The following is a 19289-nucleotide window of genomic DNA, read 5'->3' on the forward strand; positions in this document are numbered from 1 at the left end:
TGTGTCTAAATGCAAAGGACTTATCATGCAGAGAAGATAGTGGGAGTAAATTGTTTTGTGGAAAATGAAAGAAGGAATATTGATAAGAGTTGAAAATGTGTAAAAAAAGAGAGAAAGCAGTGCTATATATAGACAACTCAGAAAAAAAGTCCTGAGCTGAAGAACTTGTTAAGAGGAATTGGTTTGTTAGACAGAGAAGTTAAATGCTAAAGGAATGACCTGTAGTTCGCTAGAGAATTGATCTGTCTCCTTCAGTGCACGCTTTCCTAAATCAGGCTTACCAGTGAAATTAATTTTGTGTTCTACAGAGACAAAAGATTTGGCTTTACAGTCAACAAAGGTAGTAGCAAAACTACAACCTATTTCAAGGGAGAAGTATGTATCTGGTGAATCTATGAAGACATAGCTGCCAGTTTCTGTTATCCAGCTGAATAAATGGTCAAGGAATACTTCTGTTTGTGTGCTAAGAAAGTGTGCTGACATCTCAACTAGGACATTGTGATCTTAAGTGTTTGCTGTTGTTTCCAAATGACTAGCTTCCTCTGAAGTTACCATTTAATAAATTAACTTACTTGATCTGAGGGTAATAATAATCTCAAATGTGTCTGTTTTCCTCTTAAATACAATTTTATAATAGTTCTTCTAAAGATACATTGTTGGCACAAAGCCACCTACTACTGGATGGGGTTTTCAGGAAAAGGCTGTATGTTCTAACCAATTGCTAGTGATCCTTTTCAGAATTCTTCAGTTCAAATCAGTTATTCAACCCAAGCACAGGACAAAGGTATTAGCAGAACAATAATTCTTAGGTGTTTTGACAAGACATTTTATAATTGGTAATTAACTTCTACACTGGAGGTCATACAAGGGAGGTAGACATTAAAAATTTGAAGTGAACTAAATGCCAAACTGCAATTTCTTATTTACTTTTCATAACTAAATAAAGCAGCAATAGTGATTTTGCTTTTTTTTGTTGTTTGTTTGTTTGTCTGTTTGTTTAACACGAGAAAAACATGAGTTCAGAATGTTAAACTGAGTTGCTTCATAGTGTTTTTTTTCTGATTCTCGAGTTCTCCAGCATGCTCAGAACGCACAAAGCTGTTCATATTGTCCTTTATTTTTATAAGCTTAAATGGGATAAATGTACAACATAAATCACCAAGTATGCGCCAAAATATACTATGCAACGGAAGATGGAAAATAGAAACAGTGAATTCAGAAATATGAAATTACTGTTTTACTTTGTCTCAAATTGGAACCCCATGGAAATTCCAAATATTCATAGCCTTTATTTTGTCATATTTATCTAAATGGTCTGATTTCTATATGGTTTGACAAAGAGTATGTGTTTCCATACACATTAAATGAATTCTGAACAGGTAAGCAGATCTTAAATTGTGACTTTATACAAAAGCAATAGTTTAAGGAAAACAAAATAAACATTTATCTTTATATGCTCCTGTCCAAAATGTAAAAATTGCTTTAAATGTCAGCCAACTGATTTTTTAGAGTTATTATTATTTGAGAAATCCAGCAGTGTACAGGCATAAATGAGAATATAAAGAGTCTTTTACATGTGTATGTATTCATGGTCTTTGTTCATAGCATCAATTCTTCCTTCTGCAGCTTTCTAAATATATCTAAGACCATTTTAAAATAAATAAGATTTGCTTTATTTTTATTACCTATATATTTTTATGTATTTGTTTGCTATATTCTCTTAATATTTGTTGGTTTAAACATGTGTAAATACCTGTAGATATCAGCCAGTATATTCCTCCAAATTTACTGGTAGGAATCTACTGTATGTGCACTTCATGCACAAATTTCCTACAATCTTTTCACTGTATTCTTGGTTATAGATGCAAGTTAAAATGGCCTATTTTTTTAGAATCTTTTGCATGAATAAATATAATGCAATTAAAAAAAATAAAAAAGAAGAAGAAGAAGAAGATGATGAAGCAAGTGAAAGAGTTTTGGAAAGCTTACTTTGTTGAGATTTTCATTAAATAGAAAGAAGATGATAGAAACTTTTGCACCTCCACTAAGTGTGGATTCACTATTCATATGAAATGTGGTTTGATTTCCTCCCTAGTGTCACGAAGATAATTTTTTTCAGTCTTCCAGGTAAGACATGAAAGTCTGGAAGTGCAGCTCTTGACAAGAGTTATGACAGGACTATGTGAATAACAAAAATAAGTAGAAAAATAGTGTGTGATATTGCTTCCATATTACTTTTCAGCATATTGTATATAATGACTAAACATCGAACAGTTTCTTTCTGAGGCATAGTTTAATATAAATGTGTTTTAACACTCGAATGTTTGTTTAATGAGAGTTTTACTATAGTCTATATAAGCTCATTATGAAACATATGGTTATATCTGTTGTGAAAAAATGTTGCAAGTATATATTCATATATATATTAAGAAAAATGAAGAACTGTAGAATCGTAAAATCACCGAGGTTAGAAAAGACCTCCAGAATCATCTAGTTCACCTGTCACCAAGCATGGGTGGGACTCTGAAGTAAAGGAAAAGTACTTTCTAATATTTTTCATGCAATATTCCTGCAGTTCTAACAATTCTACTGACAGTAAACTAAAGGTTACACAATGAACTAAATGGGATGTGGCTATATAAGCAGAATTAGGAAATGGTTCTTTTATCTCTGGCATATGTGTCCTGTGAAATTTGTAAAAAAAAAAAACTTGTGTGTGTGTATGTAGAATGGAAATCAATGTCCAGAATACAATTGATTTTACTATGCACCTAATTTAAACACTTTCCTCAGATTCATCTAGTTTAAGTTTTCCAGTTTTACATCTTAATTCCATAAAGGGAAATGTATTTCAAAAGCTACTTATGTACAAAAGTACACTTACAATAAGGGCATTTGCAACATACTGAGTTTAATCTACATTTGATTTTAGTCTGAATTGTGGTGAAGAAAACTAGGAAAACATCGAAGTGGCAAGAAATCTACTTTAGTTTCATACATTTCAACTTAAATTTATCTGTTTGTATAGTTATAATTAACCTAATTATGGAATGGATTTTTCTATGCAAAACTAGTCAACTATATTTTTTAATTAGCAGTGGTTTTCTTTAGTCAACTGTAATATATATACATGCATTTTGTATTGTTGCTGGACCAACTCAGTTGTATAAGCATAGTTTTCTTGTGATGTTGTTTTTTTTTCCCCTCTGTTTGTCATTTGATCCTTCAAGTAAGTTATTTTTTATTAAGAAATCATGGGGAAAGTGTTTATTTTGGCACTCACTGCTGTAGAGAGGGTTTAATATACTGCTGAAAAAATAAATAATACCAAGGAAATAGAGCTGAATGACTAGAAGTACAAGCGTTAGAATTTGAACCTAAACTATGCTAATTGCTCCTGATAGCAGCTTTTTGTTAAATTTTTGCTTCAAGTCCCAAAATTATTAAGTTGGGACTTTTTTCCTAAGATTAGAACATAGGCTTGTTACATTTGGAGATAAACTGAAAACTGCATCTAGGAAGCTGGGCAAATATTATAAAACTGTGCTTTGTTTTATTTGAGAAAACATGAAACATATAAGAATGCAGAAATGTACTGATATCTGAGACAAGATTCCCAAAAGTCTGGAACAATTGTACAACAGTAAACTGTATGGTTGTGGCAAAATAATGTTTTCCATAAAAGCTAGATCAAATGAAGATATCACTATTTATGATTAAATAATTGTTACTGTGGCCTCTAGCCTGGACTTCTGTTTGTATCTCTCCATGGCATCTGTGGTTGATAGTAAGAGCAATAAATTTCAGTTTTGGAAATTGTAGTTCTCCATTTATTTTCATCAAGTTATGATGGATACTTGGCCAAATACTACTTCTAGAACTTGCTCAAAAGAGCAGAGTTTTATATCACTTTAAAACATGCAGTGACCTTTCTAAGAGAAAGTTAGAATACAGTATCTCATATCAACATTTTTTTTTCTTTTCGATAAAGAAATACTTGTTCTGAAGTTATCAAGAACGCATTAAACTATTGGTCAGATATTACTACTAGTGATATTAGAGAAAGTGTGGAGATACTTTGTTATAGCAAGAGAACTGGAGATATTTGGGGATAATTACTGAATAACTCATCTAATAAAATGAATATAAACCAACACAAATACTAGAACTTAATACTTGGCTTGAATTTCATTAACTTTGTATATACACTGAGAATAATCTAGAGATAAGTACTGTAAATAAGGCTGGATGTCACTGGACTATTATAAAGTTTTCCTAGTGTAAAACTCACATGAATTTGTGGTGGAGTAAATAACTAGAAAAGATACTATTTTTAATCTGGACCATAGCGTTTAAGCATATTTATTCTTCCATAATTTCATGCTTTCCAATCTTTTGACTGCATGACCTGTCCTGTTTTCAAGTCTTCAGGAAGCCCCAAATACCAGTTTTCTCTCTCATAAGTAGCAGCATTTTGGAATAACTCACCTATTCAAAAATGTGGAGAACTAGAATCATTTTGGATTATTAATTTTCTAAAAAATGATTTGATTGTAGCTGGAACCTTCCAATGAGTCCTTACAGGCATAGGAATCCCTCTTCCTGAGTATGCTTCAGATCACTGACATTTAGATATTTTATGTGCACCTTCCTTGTTTATTCACTGGCCACTGGAACCACACTGTTTAAAACAGGAAACCTTTATTAAGCTCCATTTACAAGAGATCAGATTTTAAACTAACATTTTCTAGAATGGCAACAAAAGACTAGACAACATCACGTACATTTTAAACACATAGAGCGAGATGGGTAATTGCTATTTCCTTTTTTCTATGGATTTCTTTTTTATCAATTAAAAGAAATGACACCTCTAGAAAATGACTCGGGTCTTCAGATAGCCGGTTTGCTCTGCGCAAATTTCTCTCTACTTTGATAACAATAGGAGGTTAGCATGAATGTGTAAATGACTTGGGCACAGCAATTAAGTTGCTTATTTTGTGGTTTTTCTATCCATTTCAGTGACAGAGGAGGTGGACTAGTTAGTCTTTAAAGGTCCTTTTCAGATTAAACCTTTCTATAATTAATTCTATGAGTATGCTGCACACTGTTTATTCTTTCTTGCTAAATTAATTTTTATTAAAATGAAGATAAAGGAATTAGGCAAACATATAGGATACATAAGTATATAATGTATAAAAGTAAAAATATTGAAAATTTACATAATGTACATACAAATAAAATACATAAATATATCAGTATTTGAACATATGTCATATTTCATAATCCATATATGCATGATGTATCTTAATTCAGTTATTGATTAGTATAGCCAATGGATATACTCAAATAAAAATGCCATACACCATGCCTGCTCTGAAGACATGATTAGTTTTTATCACCTCAGAAGATCAAACTTCTACTGGAGAACAGACAGTGATCAGGAAAAACACCCCTTTCATTTAGACTTCATTTAAAAATTATAACATTCAAATTAGATGCAAGTTGACTTGTTTCACTTTTCCTTCATGAGCTAATGGTCAAGTGCAGTGAAGCTGCTTAGAAAGTTTATAACACCATGCAGTAGTCAATATTATTCAGCTATCTTGCTGACAATAGCTTCTGCCAATAGACACATTCTGCTAACCTTTCTCATATCAGATACCTTTTTAAGCATTGAATACTGCCTTTTCATATTCAATATAGAGAAATTATTCACCAGAATTTGATTTTATGATAAAAAGTAGACAGAATCTTTCAAATTGAGACTCAAGTTGTTTTTGACTGACAGCAGATTCATGTTTGTGGCATATTAATAGATCAAAAAATGTGACCATGTCAGAAATATTGCTGTCTCACCAGGTTGCCTGTAAATCAATGCAATGAAATGTTTTGATCAAATGCCGTAAATATTTAGATTTTAAAGAAAAAAAAAGGTAGTAAATGATTATGACCATGGGAAGCTGTACAAATATTTTACTTTCACCATTCATCATCACATTTGGGAATATCTGAATATATTTAAACAACACAATAAAGAGCTACACAAGGAAAAAACATTTCATGCTGAAAATGAATATTAGCCCAAATACATGAACACTGACTGTGCTTTGGTCTCATTAAGTAATCCAATCAAGTTTAGGAAGTTCATCTGAATCTGGATTTATTAGATGGCCCTGCTAAAATGAAATGTATAGCAGTGAAAAAAAAAAAAAAAAAAAAAAAAAAAAAGCAAATTTTGAGGAAATAGAATGGGATAGCATTCTTCATGGCAGTATCTTCAGAGATGAGAAGATGCATGACTTCCATGCCATGGTGAAGGCATGGAATTCAAATATATAAAGATATGCTGTCTGCTCTCTGTGTGTCATAAAAGCTGTCCAAAGAAGAATAACCTCTTGGGGATAATCTGCTGGCTTGGTTGCTCACGTGCTACTGTATTTGGTTTCTCTCCATTTTCAAATGTTGACTTTTCATTTGTGATTAAAGAGTGGGATCTGTATTAGGGATGTGTAAAACATTTACTCTTTATTTATTTACTAACAAAACTTAGATAGATAGATAGATAGATAGATAGATAGATAGATAGATAGATAGATAATTTGGTAGGGAAGGTAATATTTTTTTGTTCCTTCCTCTTACCCAAGAAGGTTACTGAACTTGAACTGACTGAAGTTGGGAATACATTGTGTAGTCTGTGGTATGTTTCTTTATTTGGTTGCTTGTTTTCAATGACAGAATGCACTAAACAAGAAAAACAAGCCAGATATTAGTTTGCATCTTCTATATTTCTAAAAGCTGTGATACATTTGGCTTTGTTTGTCTGTGAATATTTATATAGAATACAATTTTATATTTGTATTTGCTGGTATATCCCTCGTTAGAAACAGAAAGTACCTCTAGATTATCTAGTGAGGCTACTTTTTAATTTTTTTTTAATTTTTATTAATACAAGGTATAAGGTTTCACCCAGTTAAATACTGAAAAAAAAAGGTATCAAAGAGGTCTACGATAAATAGCACAGATAGGTTTTTATAATCAGTGAAGAGAACTGAAGGTTTGAGCTGTTCACAGGGTAGCAAACTGCACTATACCTGACCATAGCTGATTTGGAAAAGCTGCTATGGCAGCTTCTTACTCTCTTGATTGCATGGACAGTGTCTCAGTGCTGTGGCTTGCCTACAGAATGGTCCTAAATACAACATTTGTCTTTTCATCTGTTTGTAAAAACTAGACATTGCTAATCAAGCTTGATTCATAGTATGTTGCAAGCTCTACAGTGAGATAAGGTATACGCTGAAGTCTGTGCAATACAATTAGGAAATGGACTGCATGCCATCTTTTACAGACAACTGAGTACTAGAATTTGGTTAAATCTGTGACTGGAAGCAACCAAAATGAGCAACCATTAGGCTATAAAGAAGTACTTTCTTTCTCTGAAATATCTCAAAGCTCTAAGACCCAAATAAATTCATTATTAAATGATTTCTGTATAAAACAACTAGAAATAAAACAGTAGTAATATTCAGCTGAGCTGATTTCAAGGGTTTTTAGATCGTAAGAGCAGAGAGGTTTAATACCTTCATCATCAGAGGTTTAAAACCTTCAATTTCTAGACAAGTTGATTTGGAGGACTTCATGGGATTACTGAAAACTCTGAACTACAAAATGCTATTAAAATTCTTTATATACTTTCTTTAAGTGTATTTGCTTAGGCATAGCAACATGCAAATAGCCTTCTGGCACCAGCATCTAGTTTTACAGTAAAGGAGGTTTTTAGTTCGTATCTGCAGAAACGAGCCACAAAATTCTTTCCAAGGAACATGTAAGTAAACAGGTCTAGGAAAACATCTGCTGTAGTCCCTGAAACACTGTAAAACAAATTCAAATATTTGGAAGGTATAATTTCTAGAAAATTTTCTTGCCCTAGACAATGCAAGGAACTGAGAAATTTGTCCAGGCTGCCTGTGCTTCAACATGTGGTCTGTATGGTACACTAGTTAGAATCATAGAATCATAGAATCATTGAGGTTGGAAGAGACCACTGAGATCATCTAGTCCAACCGCCAACCCATCCCAAGCACATTAGGCTTTGTCTAAAAATAGTTGATAATTATCATTATTGCTAAATAGGCAATATTGTCTGAAACAGTGGTAGCAATCCTATACAGTGTTGCCACAGATTGTGGTGTTATGTGCTTGTCACACTTGAGCAGGGGGAGGAAGAGATTTCATATTATAACATGTCTCCCAGTCTCCCTAATTGTGCCAGTAGCTGCTGTTTATTTTCTGTCTCTTTAATGTCTTATTTTAATGTCTCTAATTGTCACGTGCTTCAAGGAACTGAATGTTTTCAAAAGTAAACTTCCTCTTGTAACTTGGGACTTCGGTCCACATCGTTTGCACTTTGTCCAGCTCTGGTTGGCAGTGCATCTCTACAATTGCTCTTACTTCTTGAATACATACATGTGGGAAAACATATATGCGTTTATACATGTATGTCAATGCATAACAAATATTTTTTTAGCAAGACTGAAGATAATTTTGGTCTGTGGGAGAAATGAATCTGAATCTATCTATCTAAAAACAGCCTACTGCAATCATTCAAAACTAGAACCTCTTGGCGTATATATGTTAGTTGTACTCTTAAAAGGCCAATTGCATTGAGAAATTCAAGGTATGAAGGAAGGGGAACATTTACTTTCATAATCCTGATTCAATTTAGGCATGAAGCATTTCAGTCATCAGAAGACTGAGGCAGTTCTGTGCAGAAGCAGAATTTCAAGTACTTGAATAATCTTGCATTCCAAAATTGATGGAGCCAAAGAAGTCATCACGCATAGTTTTTGGAATCTTTTTGGAAGTACGAATCTTAGCCACCTAGAGTTTAGTGGAAACTACTTATATCACTTAAGTATTTCACAAAATTGTGTAGAAAATCTTTTTTTTTTTTTTTTTTTTTTTTTTTTCTGGATTTCCTGTCTGGTAAGAAATTGCTTTACTAAGAAAATTGTTGAATTTCTGTATTCTGAGCAGTACCTTGCACAAACCCTCTCTCCTCAGTTGACTGTCCCTCTTGTTGTTAATGATTTTAACAGCTAATGATTCTAACAGCTTATCTTTGGTAAATAATGAAGATACAGGCTAACCTTATGGTATTATTTGGTAGTAATAATGAAAAATAAGCTAGGACAAAACAGAAAAAAATAACTATTCCGGGCTTGATCTGCTCTTGAGTACAGAATGTGAAACATCAACAAGAAGAGACAGAAGCAACAGGTTACAAAGTGCTGGTGATAATTCTATTAAAAAAGATGCAGCAGCAGTGGACACAGGGACCTTGGAACAAGGTGGTTTGGGGCCATGACATTGATTATTTTAACAGTATTATTTTAACAGTATTGACTCTTTCAGGTGGAATAGGCATGTAATGAGATACTGAAAATATATTTTGGTTGTAATCACTGAAGAATCTTTCTGCTAATAAGCAATATCTAGAGAACACAAGTAGCATAACACGTGACTTTTCAGTCTTGGATTTTTCTTTTCTTTCTTTCTTTTTCTCAGATTATAAGAAGAACAGGCTCTCATTCATTTCACTGATATCCAAGAGGGAAAAAAAAAATCAAAAGTAGATTTTTTTATTATAAACTGATTTGCAATTTTTTTATTTATTATACACAGTAATTATAAAACATCCAAGAAATGTAATAATGTCATCTCAATTCCAATTTATATGGGAAAGGCTGTAAAAATCATATGGTCTCAGAAAAGATTATTAAGTAACCCTTGAAAGCTTTAAAAAAGCTTTCTGTATTTGAGCTTAAATAGAGCTGAAAATGTTGTGACTGTTGTTCTTTTCTGTTTAAGAGGTAATATGAAAAGTTAAATAAATATGGTAGTCTGAAACACAGCTGTGGCCATGTTTGAATACACTGTACTTAATGTCAGTGCCCCCAGGCAAAGAGCACTATTATTTTATTTTATTTTTATTTATGTTGAGAACACAAAGCCTCACTGATTTGAACTCATTGTCTTGACTCTTCAGCACTAAAGAAAGAATTTTCTGGCTTTAAGCAAGAGTGTTTTAAAGAAGCAGGTTGAAAAGCAGGTGGTCAACACACCAGAAGCTACTCGCTAATTGCAGCAGTAAGTTAATCAATGAAATAACAGTTTAGCTTCAGGGTACAATAAAAAGTGATAAAAGACCACACCATTAGGGTATGACTAGCTATTTAGTGGCATACATTATTTTTCTTCTTACACCTGTCTGCTTGTGAGGACACAAGTCATGCACCTTCTTGTCAGCTATTAAAAGAATAAAATAATAACAAAAAAGCATTTTGGGGTAAGACCCGATATAAATATTTACAAAGACAATTTAAAGGAGTATTTGTTATGCATTTTTGTGTTTGCTTTCAAAACAATGAACTCCAGAGACAGATGGCTTGTACAGTTTTATCAGCATTTGTGTCATTATGTATTCAAGTAGCCAAGACTGATAATCAGCCTTATGTATTATGAATTGTTCAGAGAACAAATACTTTGAAAAAAACATATCAAGAAAGTACTTCACTGTGGACAAAACTTGATACAGAAAATTCAGCGGCATTTTTATGAACACAAATCAATACAATTATAAATTTAAAGGAGCAAGAACAGGTTTTTAAGTGGGGTCTTTGTATGTAGTAATGAAACAACTTCAGAAATTGAGTAAAAGCTACTATTCATCTGTGGTGGAGGAGAAAGATAATTATTATTATGTGAAAATTCCGCTTCACAATATAAAGCAGCCAACTCTTCAGAAGCTACCCATGGAAATGGAAGATTTCTCTTCTATCATGTGCTTCATGATCATTTTGCTTTATGCTATTGAATAACAACCTGAATGAGAGTCTTAGAAAAAAATAAACCTTTTATAGTTGAGAACGTAATTACAAAAAAATCTGAAGAAAACCATATTGTTAAGTGTATATATATATATTTTGTTTTTGTAAGTGAGGTCCTTTTTTTTCTTCTCAAAATTTATTTTCTATCTTCTTTCAGAGTCTCACAGTAGGACATTTTTAAAGTCCTCTAACTTGTCATCATTCCCACTATTATCAGTGATAGTTACAAAAACATTGGGTTTTTGTATCTAAAAGGCTTAACTGGAAATGAGGTGCAAAGAGCACTGCAGGCATTATGAATGAAGCTGCCTTCTCCAGAACCAGTAAGCGCAGTCATGAGTAGCAGCTCAACAGCAACGTTATTACTTAAAAAAAAAATCTTCTCCTAAAAAAAACAAAAGAAAACAAACAAGCAAACAAAACCAACAATATGGATTTATTTTCCTCGTGCCATGTCATAAAACAAAAGTAGTTAAATAAATATTTTTAATAATGTAAGAGATGATGCTTTGCATTTTGTGAACTTCAACTTCACAATATTTTAATGAGGCAAGTAAATTTTCCCTGTATTTTACAGAACAGAAAGCATGAAACAGAGTACTTGAAAATATACACACTCACTTGAGTAGAAACCCAAACCCTTCCCCAAGTCTGGCAGGCATTTCATTCACATACTTTTACGTCCAGGCACAAGTAGAAGAGTGTTCAGACTTGCACCAAACCTCGTGGCTTTTTGAGTAACTGTTCCAATACAGCTAAACGAATAGCACTGTGGCTGCCCTGGAGTTCCTAGCCCTCTAATGAGAGTGGAAGATCTCTCTACCCACAGCTGTCATTTGCCACCTACACCAATCAAAAAATAATAATCTGCGGAACTGACTACAATACATCGCTATGTGGCAACTTAAAAAAAAAAAAAAAAAAAAAAAAAAAAGAGAAAAAATAGCAATTACGAAATTAATTGAGATAAGTTGAGTGCTCAGGAAGGGACTTGTTATTGTGGGTAACTTATTGTACATGCATAGTGTACAAGGGAATGAAATATTCTTCAGCATTGTAATGCAGAAATCTTTGTTAGTGCCCTCACTTATTTTGCATCTCAATTCTATTGTTATAAACAATTGCTTTTTGCTGGTACATCACTGGCATTTTTCTTGATTTATACCACTTTTCAAGATGCTTTGTAACTTCACTTTTCCTTTCTCTCCTCTAAAATTCTTTCTCAAAAATCAATCTATAATTTCTTTCATGTTACTGGGCTTTTTAATCAAGGAAAAATGTCTCTAGCTCTTCAAATGTCTACAAAATTAGCTAGCTGATTTACTCTGGAGTTGAGAAAGGGTGTTTTAAAAATCTTGCTCAAAATTGCAGCACATTTGGAAAAATATATTTCAAATAGTGAGAAATATCTCACAAAGACACATGAAGTAGTTTCTCTACATTTTTTACTATCTTGTCCTTCCTCAAAAATCCAATCTGATTAGATGAACAAGTTCAGTCAGTTAGGAATACAGTATGACAGAGAGAAAGTTAGTGCTACTGAAGATATGGGTTACCTGTCTGCTGGACTGCAAGATGCCTTCAACTGGCCAGCTGTGTCCTCAGTGGTGTGTCAAAGACGATGAAGATATTTAATATGCATAGTACATTACTAATCTTAATTTCAGTCTCCTGTGCTCTCACATTTCTAACTTAAAATAGTTATGAGAACAACTCTTTATGATGAACAAGATTTATATAACCTTCCTTTTTTATTTACCCCTTGATTTTTATGGTTGCTGAGATGTGTGTTAATGGTCAGAAAAATTACATTTTTTTACTTTGTTTTCTGTTGCAACACTTGAAACTTTTGCAAGATTTTCATGTTTTCACAGTAAATCCTGAAAACTTTAACTTGTCTCCTACTTTTTGGGAATATCAGAGCTTTATTTACTGGGTATATGTCTAAAGCTGTGTATTAACCTATGTTTGTACAATAGTAGAAATATAGAAACTTCTGGCATTCAGATAATACCCTTGGCAGACACATTTTCAGACAACAAAATGTTTCTTAAATTACAGTATACTGTTAAATTGTCAAAGCATTAAAGGCATAAGGTGAGATGAAAATAAAAGCATGCATCCAGAATATAGACCTTTACAAGGAGTATAAATTCTCGCTCAGCATCTGCAAGAGTGATATTTTCACCTACCTACTTCTGTATTCTCAGTGTGACTGAAGAGTTAAGTTTATTCAGAGTAGAACCAAAGACTGATAATTTAGGGCTAATTTAATAATCTTTTGAAAACTGTGTATGCATATATGTAGAAATTGCATGTCCAGAGTACATGGGCTATAAAGCAATCACTTCAACACAATGAAGAAGTATCTAGGATTTACCATGAACACAACAGGTTTTGTGAAAGACGCAATATTTTTTCAGAATCATTGTAAATTTTCTCAGGAAGTATATGTATACGTGTTATGTCAAATATCAAAATCTAATATGTCATTTTTTCTCCTCTCTCTCTGTCTTTCTTCTTTCTGTTTTGTTGTTGTTATTTTTGTTTGTTTGGTTTTCTTCTTCTACTACAGATGGGCCTCTTGGGCCAAGAGGATTAGCTGAAGCGACAGAGATGTGTACTCAAGAATGTCTGGTTTTGGGTCATTCAGATAATTGTTGGATGCCTCCCAGCCTGGGTCCATACCAACAGCCAAAGTCTCCTATGTCTACCTTTGCATCTCAGAAAGAATGGGTTAAGAAGGACAAATTAGTTAATGGACACACACTGACCAGGACCTGGAAAGAAGATAGCAACAGAAACCAGTTCAGTGATAGAAAGCAGTATGGTTCCAGTGAAGGCCATTTCAACACTGGCAATCACATGACTGATATTCCTCTGGCCAACTTGAAGTCTTACAAACAGGCCTCAGGAGCTGCTGAGAGTCCAAAGGAGCACCAGCTATAAGAAACGGTTACTTTGGGCCAATGACTTTAGCCTGCTTAGACTTGCTAATACTGTTTGTGTGTCAGAGCTTTATGTACTGAGTAGACCTCTAGAACTATGCTTTGCCTAGCAGAGATATGCATATCTTTATGTTAGCACCGTGGAAGATATGATGTCCTGCAAGATGAAAGAGTTCCTACTAGTTGTGTGGTTTAGTTAAATAGACATGATTAAACTCTGCAGCAATCTCTCCAGTTTGAGAATATTCTTTTATTGTTTGGTTTGTTGTGTTTTTTTTTTGTTTGTTTGTTTGTTTTGACCCTGGACTGCTGCTATGAACAACAGAAGATACATTTTGAGAGTGGGAGAGCGAGAAAGCTCATTGGATTGAAATGATTGAAAAGAATATCCAGTTAGAAAATTGTGCTTTTGTTGTCATTGATCTATGCTGGGACCATTATACTTGAGAACATATAGCAAACAAAACAACTGAAACTGTAAACATTAAACCTATTGTGCTATTAATGCTAGTGGACACTTATAAGTCAATCAGTGTTCAAATATTTGTAAATAGAAACAATTATTACTTACAAAATTTGTGTACTTATAACATTCACTTGAAAAGATACGGTAGCATATTTCTGTGTTTCAGAGTTGCTTTTTACTTTCTTTCATTTGCTTCCTGTTGTTTTGCTTTCATTTTCAGTGATGGTGTTTCTGTGTTAGTAATCTGTCTGACACACAGTGTTCCAAGGAACTCAAAACACTTGTGTTAAAAGGAGAAAAAAAAAAAAATAATAATAATAAAAAAAAAGATTGATGAGGTGAGAGAGAAGGTTGCTGGTAGAAAGGAGAGCAAGAAGAAAAATGTTTTTTTCTTTCTAGTAGTAGCGGGTGATGCAGGCATTAAGGTAGTTTTTTGTTTGTTTGTTTGTTTGTTTCCAAATATTAAGCAGAGAAAGGATATGTGTAAGGGCTTGATCCTTGATCAAGTTAGCTGCAGTCTGGAATTTAATGAGTGGCAGCTGACATTGATCTCAGCTGGAATTTATGAAGGAAATTATAGAGGCAGAAAATACAATAATCATGTTTTTCCAATTGGGCAAGTGTGTGTCTATACTTAAGACAGTTTGTATTGCTGAAACAGCAGCATTTGTGTGGATCTTCATCTCCGTTAATGTTGTAGTAACACGAGCGTTTTTAGACCATAGCCAGAGAATATTTAATGTGTTGTGCCTTCATGATGTAACAGAGCATTCTCCTGGTAGGCTAGTTGGGGGAAATAAAGGGTTAAATCTCTAATTATTGCTGTTTAATTGTTTGTTATCATAGTTGGTCAATGCCTGGCAGGTACCAGTATCATGTCACCTCCGTCAAACCAGCAGAGTGACTACTAATGTTAATAAGATCTAAGTTGCACGCAAAGCAAATCCAAGTCCAAACATTCTTAGATTGTTTTTGTTAAAGCATGACAGATTATTTACACAAATAAATAGCATGCAAAAGTTTAAAAAACGTCCTTGCAGAAAAATATAAAAAAGCAGAAGTTATGCCACAGTGAAACATCAATCTTAAAATAACAGTTAAATAACCTGAAGGTGATTTTATTCTTACCACAAACACATTATTTTTTTCTTCTTTATTCTTTTGTACATAGTAATTCACATTATTTTCTTCTTCCACATTATAAACGGCATTAAATGGGTTAGGGGTGCATTGCTTATTGCAGTACTTATGTCAGTTTGTGAGGGGTGTTTGATGACTTTGACAGAATAAATATCTAACCAGTTATCCTTGTTACTGCTTTGCCAGTTCAACATTATTTAGTTATTGAGCTCTTGCAATAAATGTTCTGAATTCCTGATTGTGTTGTGTTAGTTCTTGGGCAGATGCCTAAGGGACATGATTCCCGTTGTTTCTTTTGTTATTTGTTTGCTTCATTCTGAATTTCCAGGTTTTTGTTTAAGCATATCATGGTCCATTTGGTTCTCATAGATATGTATTAGAATGGAATATACACAAATGATAAATGCTGAGGGCCATATTCTGTTGTTCCTCTAGTAAGTAGGAGTTTGTTTAAAAGGATTATTTAAGTAGCATAAAGTTTTACTTACCCAGAACAAAGATGACATAATCTGGCCCAGATTAATTAGATATGCATAAATACATGTAATAAGCATTCTTTCACAAGTCTTTGTACAGCTAGCTTATGGAAAGGTTAGCATTTAGCACAGGTCAGTGTTCCTTTTTAGAACAGAGAAAACACAGCAAATACTTTCTTACAAGAAAGTGTGCAAGATTATATAATGACTTTTGTTGCAGCATGGTGGAGGAAAAGAGGCAAGCAATCTTGAAAAAGAAGTAACAGTGAAAGTAACTTATTTTTGAATACGCTGAGTTTCAAAGTAGAGGTGCATCAAGTTCTATATTAAAACTAGAAATACCATAAATATTTGCAAACTCAAATAACACCAACTATTTTAAGTTTTAAGTGCCTTTTTAAACAGATTATATTTGAAAAAGAAATCTCTGAAGGACAGAAATTTTTTCACAAATCAGAACTCACAATGATGCTAATAATGCCACAGAAAGAGAGAGTACTATTTTGCTGCCATCAACCTGTGTAGGAAGAGCACAAATAAATATGATTAAAATTTCTTGCAGGTAATTTCTTTCCCATCTTGTTTTTTTTTTTTGTTTTTTTTTTTTTTTTTAATACTTCTAAATCCTTGAAGCCTCAACTAACTTTTATATACTTATCATATTAAAGCAACAAAACAAACATGCAAGAAATAAAGAAATAAATACCTCTAGCAATGAGGACTCAATCCAATCTGTAAACCAATGGGTTTCACAGCACCTGAAATTGACTCTAAGCCTATATTCAGAATGTACTCATTCCTTTTGGTCAACCATGAATATTAGTACTGCTGTATAAAACAGAAAAATAAGAATATATATATGTAAATCAAAGTTAGATATTGATAGGAATTTAGTGATATTCCAGACGAGAGACTTTAAAAATAAAAAGCTAATCCCACTGCACAGAATTAGAAGGTGGCTGAACCTTACTGAAGTTTTCTACATATCTTCGAAGTGAAACATAACTTAAAATTATTGGTAAGCTGGCATGATATGGATGCCATTCTCATGCCAGTTCTAGCTTTGTTTCTTCAGCTAGGAAGATTTATTTATCATTGTTATTATTTTATGTACACATTTGAAAGGACTACTAAAAAGATAAACTTTTTTTCAAAGTTTCATTATTTTTGTTGTTGCTGACCAAAGCTCTTTATCTAAATAGAAAGTTTATGGATTTTGTTAATCCTAAATCTCTGCCTGTGTGAAACTCTTACTATTTAGAACATCTTTCCCAAGCAATTGTCTTGAAAGACAAAAATGTATATGGAGCAGAATTAAGGAGTGCTTATATTAAGGAGGACATCAATTTTAATGGATATGAAGACAGTGATAATGATCACATTATTTGTCCAGTGTGGTGATTATCTTTTAGCAAGTTATGAATAGGAATCATGATCAGAAAGAATATTAGGACTTGACCATAGATTAGACAAGACTAATAGTAGTTTAGAAGTTTAGGGATACCTCTAAAATGGGTTACAAAAGTATTCCTAATTATAGGGGAACACTGCAGTGCTATTATATCCAGTCCAGACAGAAGAACAAGTACACTGTGGTAAGACTAACTTGCTGAGACCACAAAATATTTACCTGATTCAGATGATAGATCTTCCTTCTGACATGTAGACTTGCCCTGAGTAAGATGAACAGTAAAAGTTCTCTTGAGCATGTGTGCTCACGTGTGCCAATTCAGATAGTGAAAGCAACTACGTACTCACAGCATCATCTCTAAATGTTATTTCTTCTTTAATACAGTTAGGCATAATTGTATTTCAAAACCTCAATTTTATTTAATTTATATGCTTCCTGTGCTTTCTGCGGTGTAGAAAGTTTTCATAACCAATTCTCGAGCTGTGCATCATGTTTTACTCTGTAGGAAACATGATACAATATCACTCAGAGATGTAAATCAGTTAAATCTAGTGGAAAGTCAAGCTCAGAATAAATTAATAATAGATTTTCAACTTTCACTGCTGGTCACTTTTGTGAACGTACCCATCAAATATAATTATCCCATAACACTGCACCTCTTTTTTTTTTTTTTTTTTTTTTTTTTTTTAATCTCATTTTATTTTTTTTGTTCTCAACCAATTAGGCATAGCAAGGTCATGAAGCAAAGGAACAGGTTCTGACTTTTCAAGCTATCATGAACCACTTGTGAAGAAAAATGTCAGGATCTGGCCCACATTTACTAATAAAAATAGCAAATCCTTTAGTATGCAGATTAGCAAATGCTTGAAAAGAAACAAATTTGTAATCTCCAAATTCAAAAAACTCATTGTAGTTTATCCATAAACTGAAATTAATGTTAATAAATGCAGAATTAGAAGCTTTTTTTTTTTTTTCATGTGGACACATCACTTCATTGAAGACTAATGGAATTTATATGCTGATGAAGGCATGGATCCTTATCTTGCAAAATACTGTGCAGCTCTCTGAGACAATTAGTGCAGTTAATTTCTCTAAAACATAGCACCAATCACCCTTTTGTAGAAGCTCAGCATTTGACAAGACAGCGTCCACAGTGAGAATAATATCACAGACATGCATGCCATATGCTAAGTTTTGAAGCATGAATGCTTTCTCTAACTGCAACAGTTCATTTCTCTACCTACAGCTTTAACACTGCTACTTAATTATCCTATAACAAAAGTATGCTTTTAACTACCAGAAAGGATCTCCATTTCTCATTGTGTACTAGAAAAAGAAAGAACTGAAAGAAATAAATGACCCTTATCTTAAACACCATGACTTTTTTTTTTTTTTTTTTGACCACAGCCATTTTTACATCACCTGTTGTGCCTAGGTATTGCAACACATTCTAATATTGCATGGCATGTAAATAGATACCTTAATTATTCATAATGATATGATTATATACACACATATATATATAGATTATATATATACTTAAATATTATCAATCACATAATTACTCAGTATTATTTAACGGAATTTTGGGATTATTGATTTTGTTGTTTGATGTACTTTAAAATGTATGAAGCAGCATATTCTTAAGACTACCCTCACCAATGCTTTTGATTATTTATTCATTAAATAAAGTGCTTTCTTTTGCTTGTTATAATCCTGTTTGTACAACCATGTGATAATGTTAAATGGGTAAGTACTGTACGGGAATTATAACTGTTTCTTCTTTTGTCTAAATATATACCTATAACAATATTTATTAGTGATATGAGTTTTAAGAATGTGTTTTCTATGTGTTTACTTTCTCCTTGCACATAGTCCAAGTCAAAAGAAAAACTAATATAACATTTTCTCATGTAACTCTGAATGTCCCAATGACTTTTAAGTGTCTGTTTGCCTCTACTC

General features: G+C 32.9%; 1 protein-coding gene across 7 annotated transcripts in view; it reads left to right on the top strand.

The window, feature by feature from the left end:
* Nucleotides 1–13835, top strand: part of PCDH9 (protocadherin 9) — a 703877-nt gene extending 690042 nt beyond the window's left edge. For all 7 annotated transcript variants that reach the window (XM_042838945.1, XM_042838948.1, XM_042838944.1 and 4 more), the window contains one exon: nucleotides 13462–13835. In XM_042838945.1, the coding sequence (XP_042694879.1) occupies nucleotides 13462–13835 (374 nt within the window). The remainder of the gene's footprint in view (nucleotides 1–13461) is intronic.
* Nucleotides 13836–19289: the final 5454 nt, after the last annotated feature.

The sequence above is a fragment of the Centrocercus urophasianus genome, unplaced genomic scaffold (assembly GCF_019232065.1).
Source record: "Centrocercus urophasianus isolate 14NV4802_14NV808 unplaced genomic scaffold, USGS_Curo_1.0 seq_9, whole genome shotgun sequence".
Classification (NCBI taxonomy): Eukaryota; Metazoa; Chordata; class Aves; order Galliformes; family Phasianidae; genus Centrocercus; species Centrocercus urophasianus.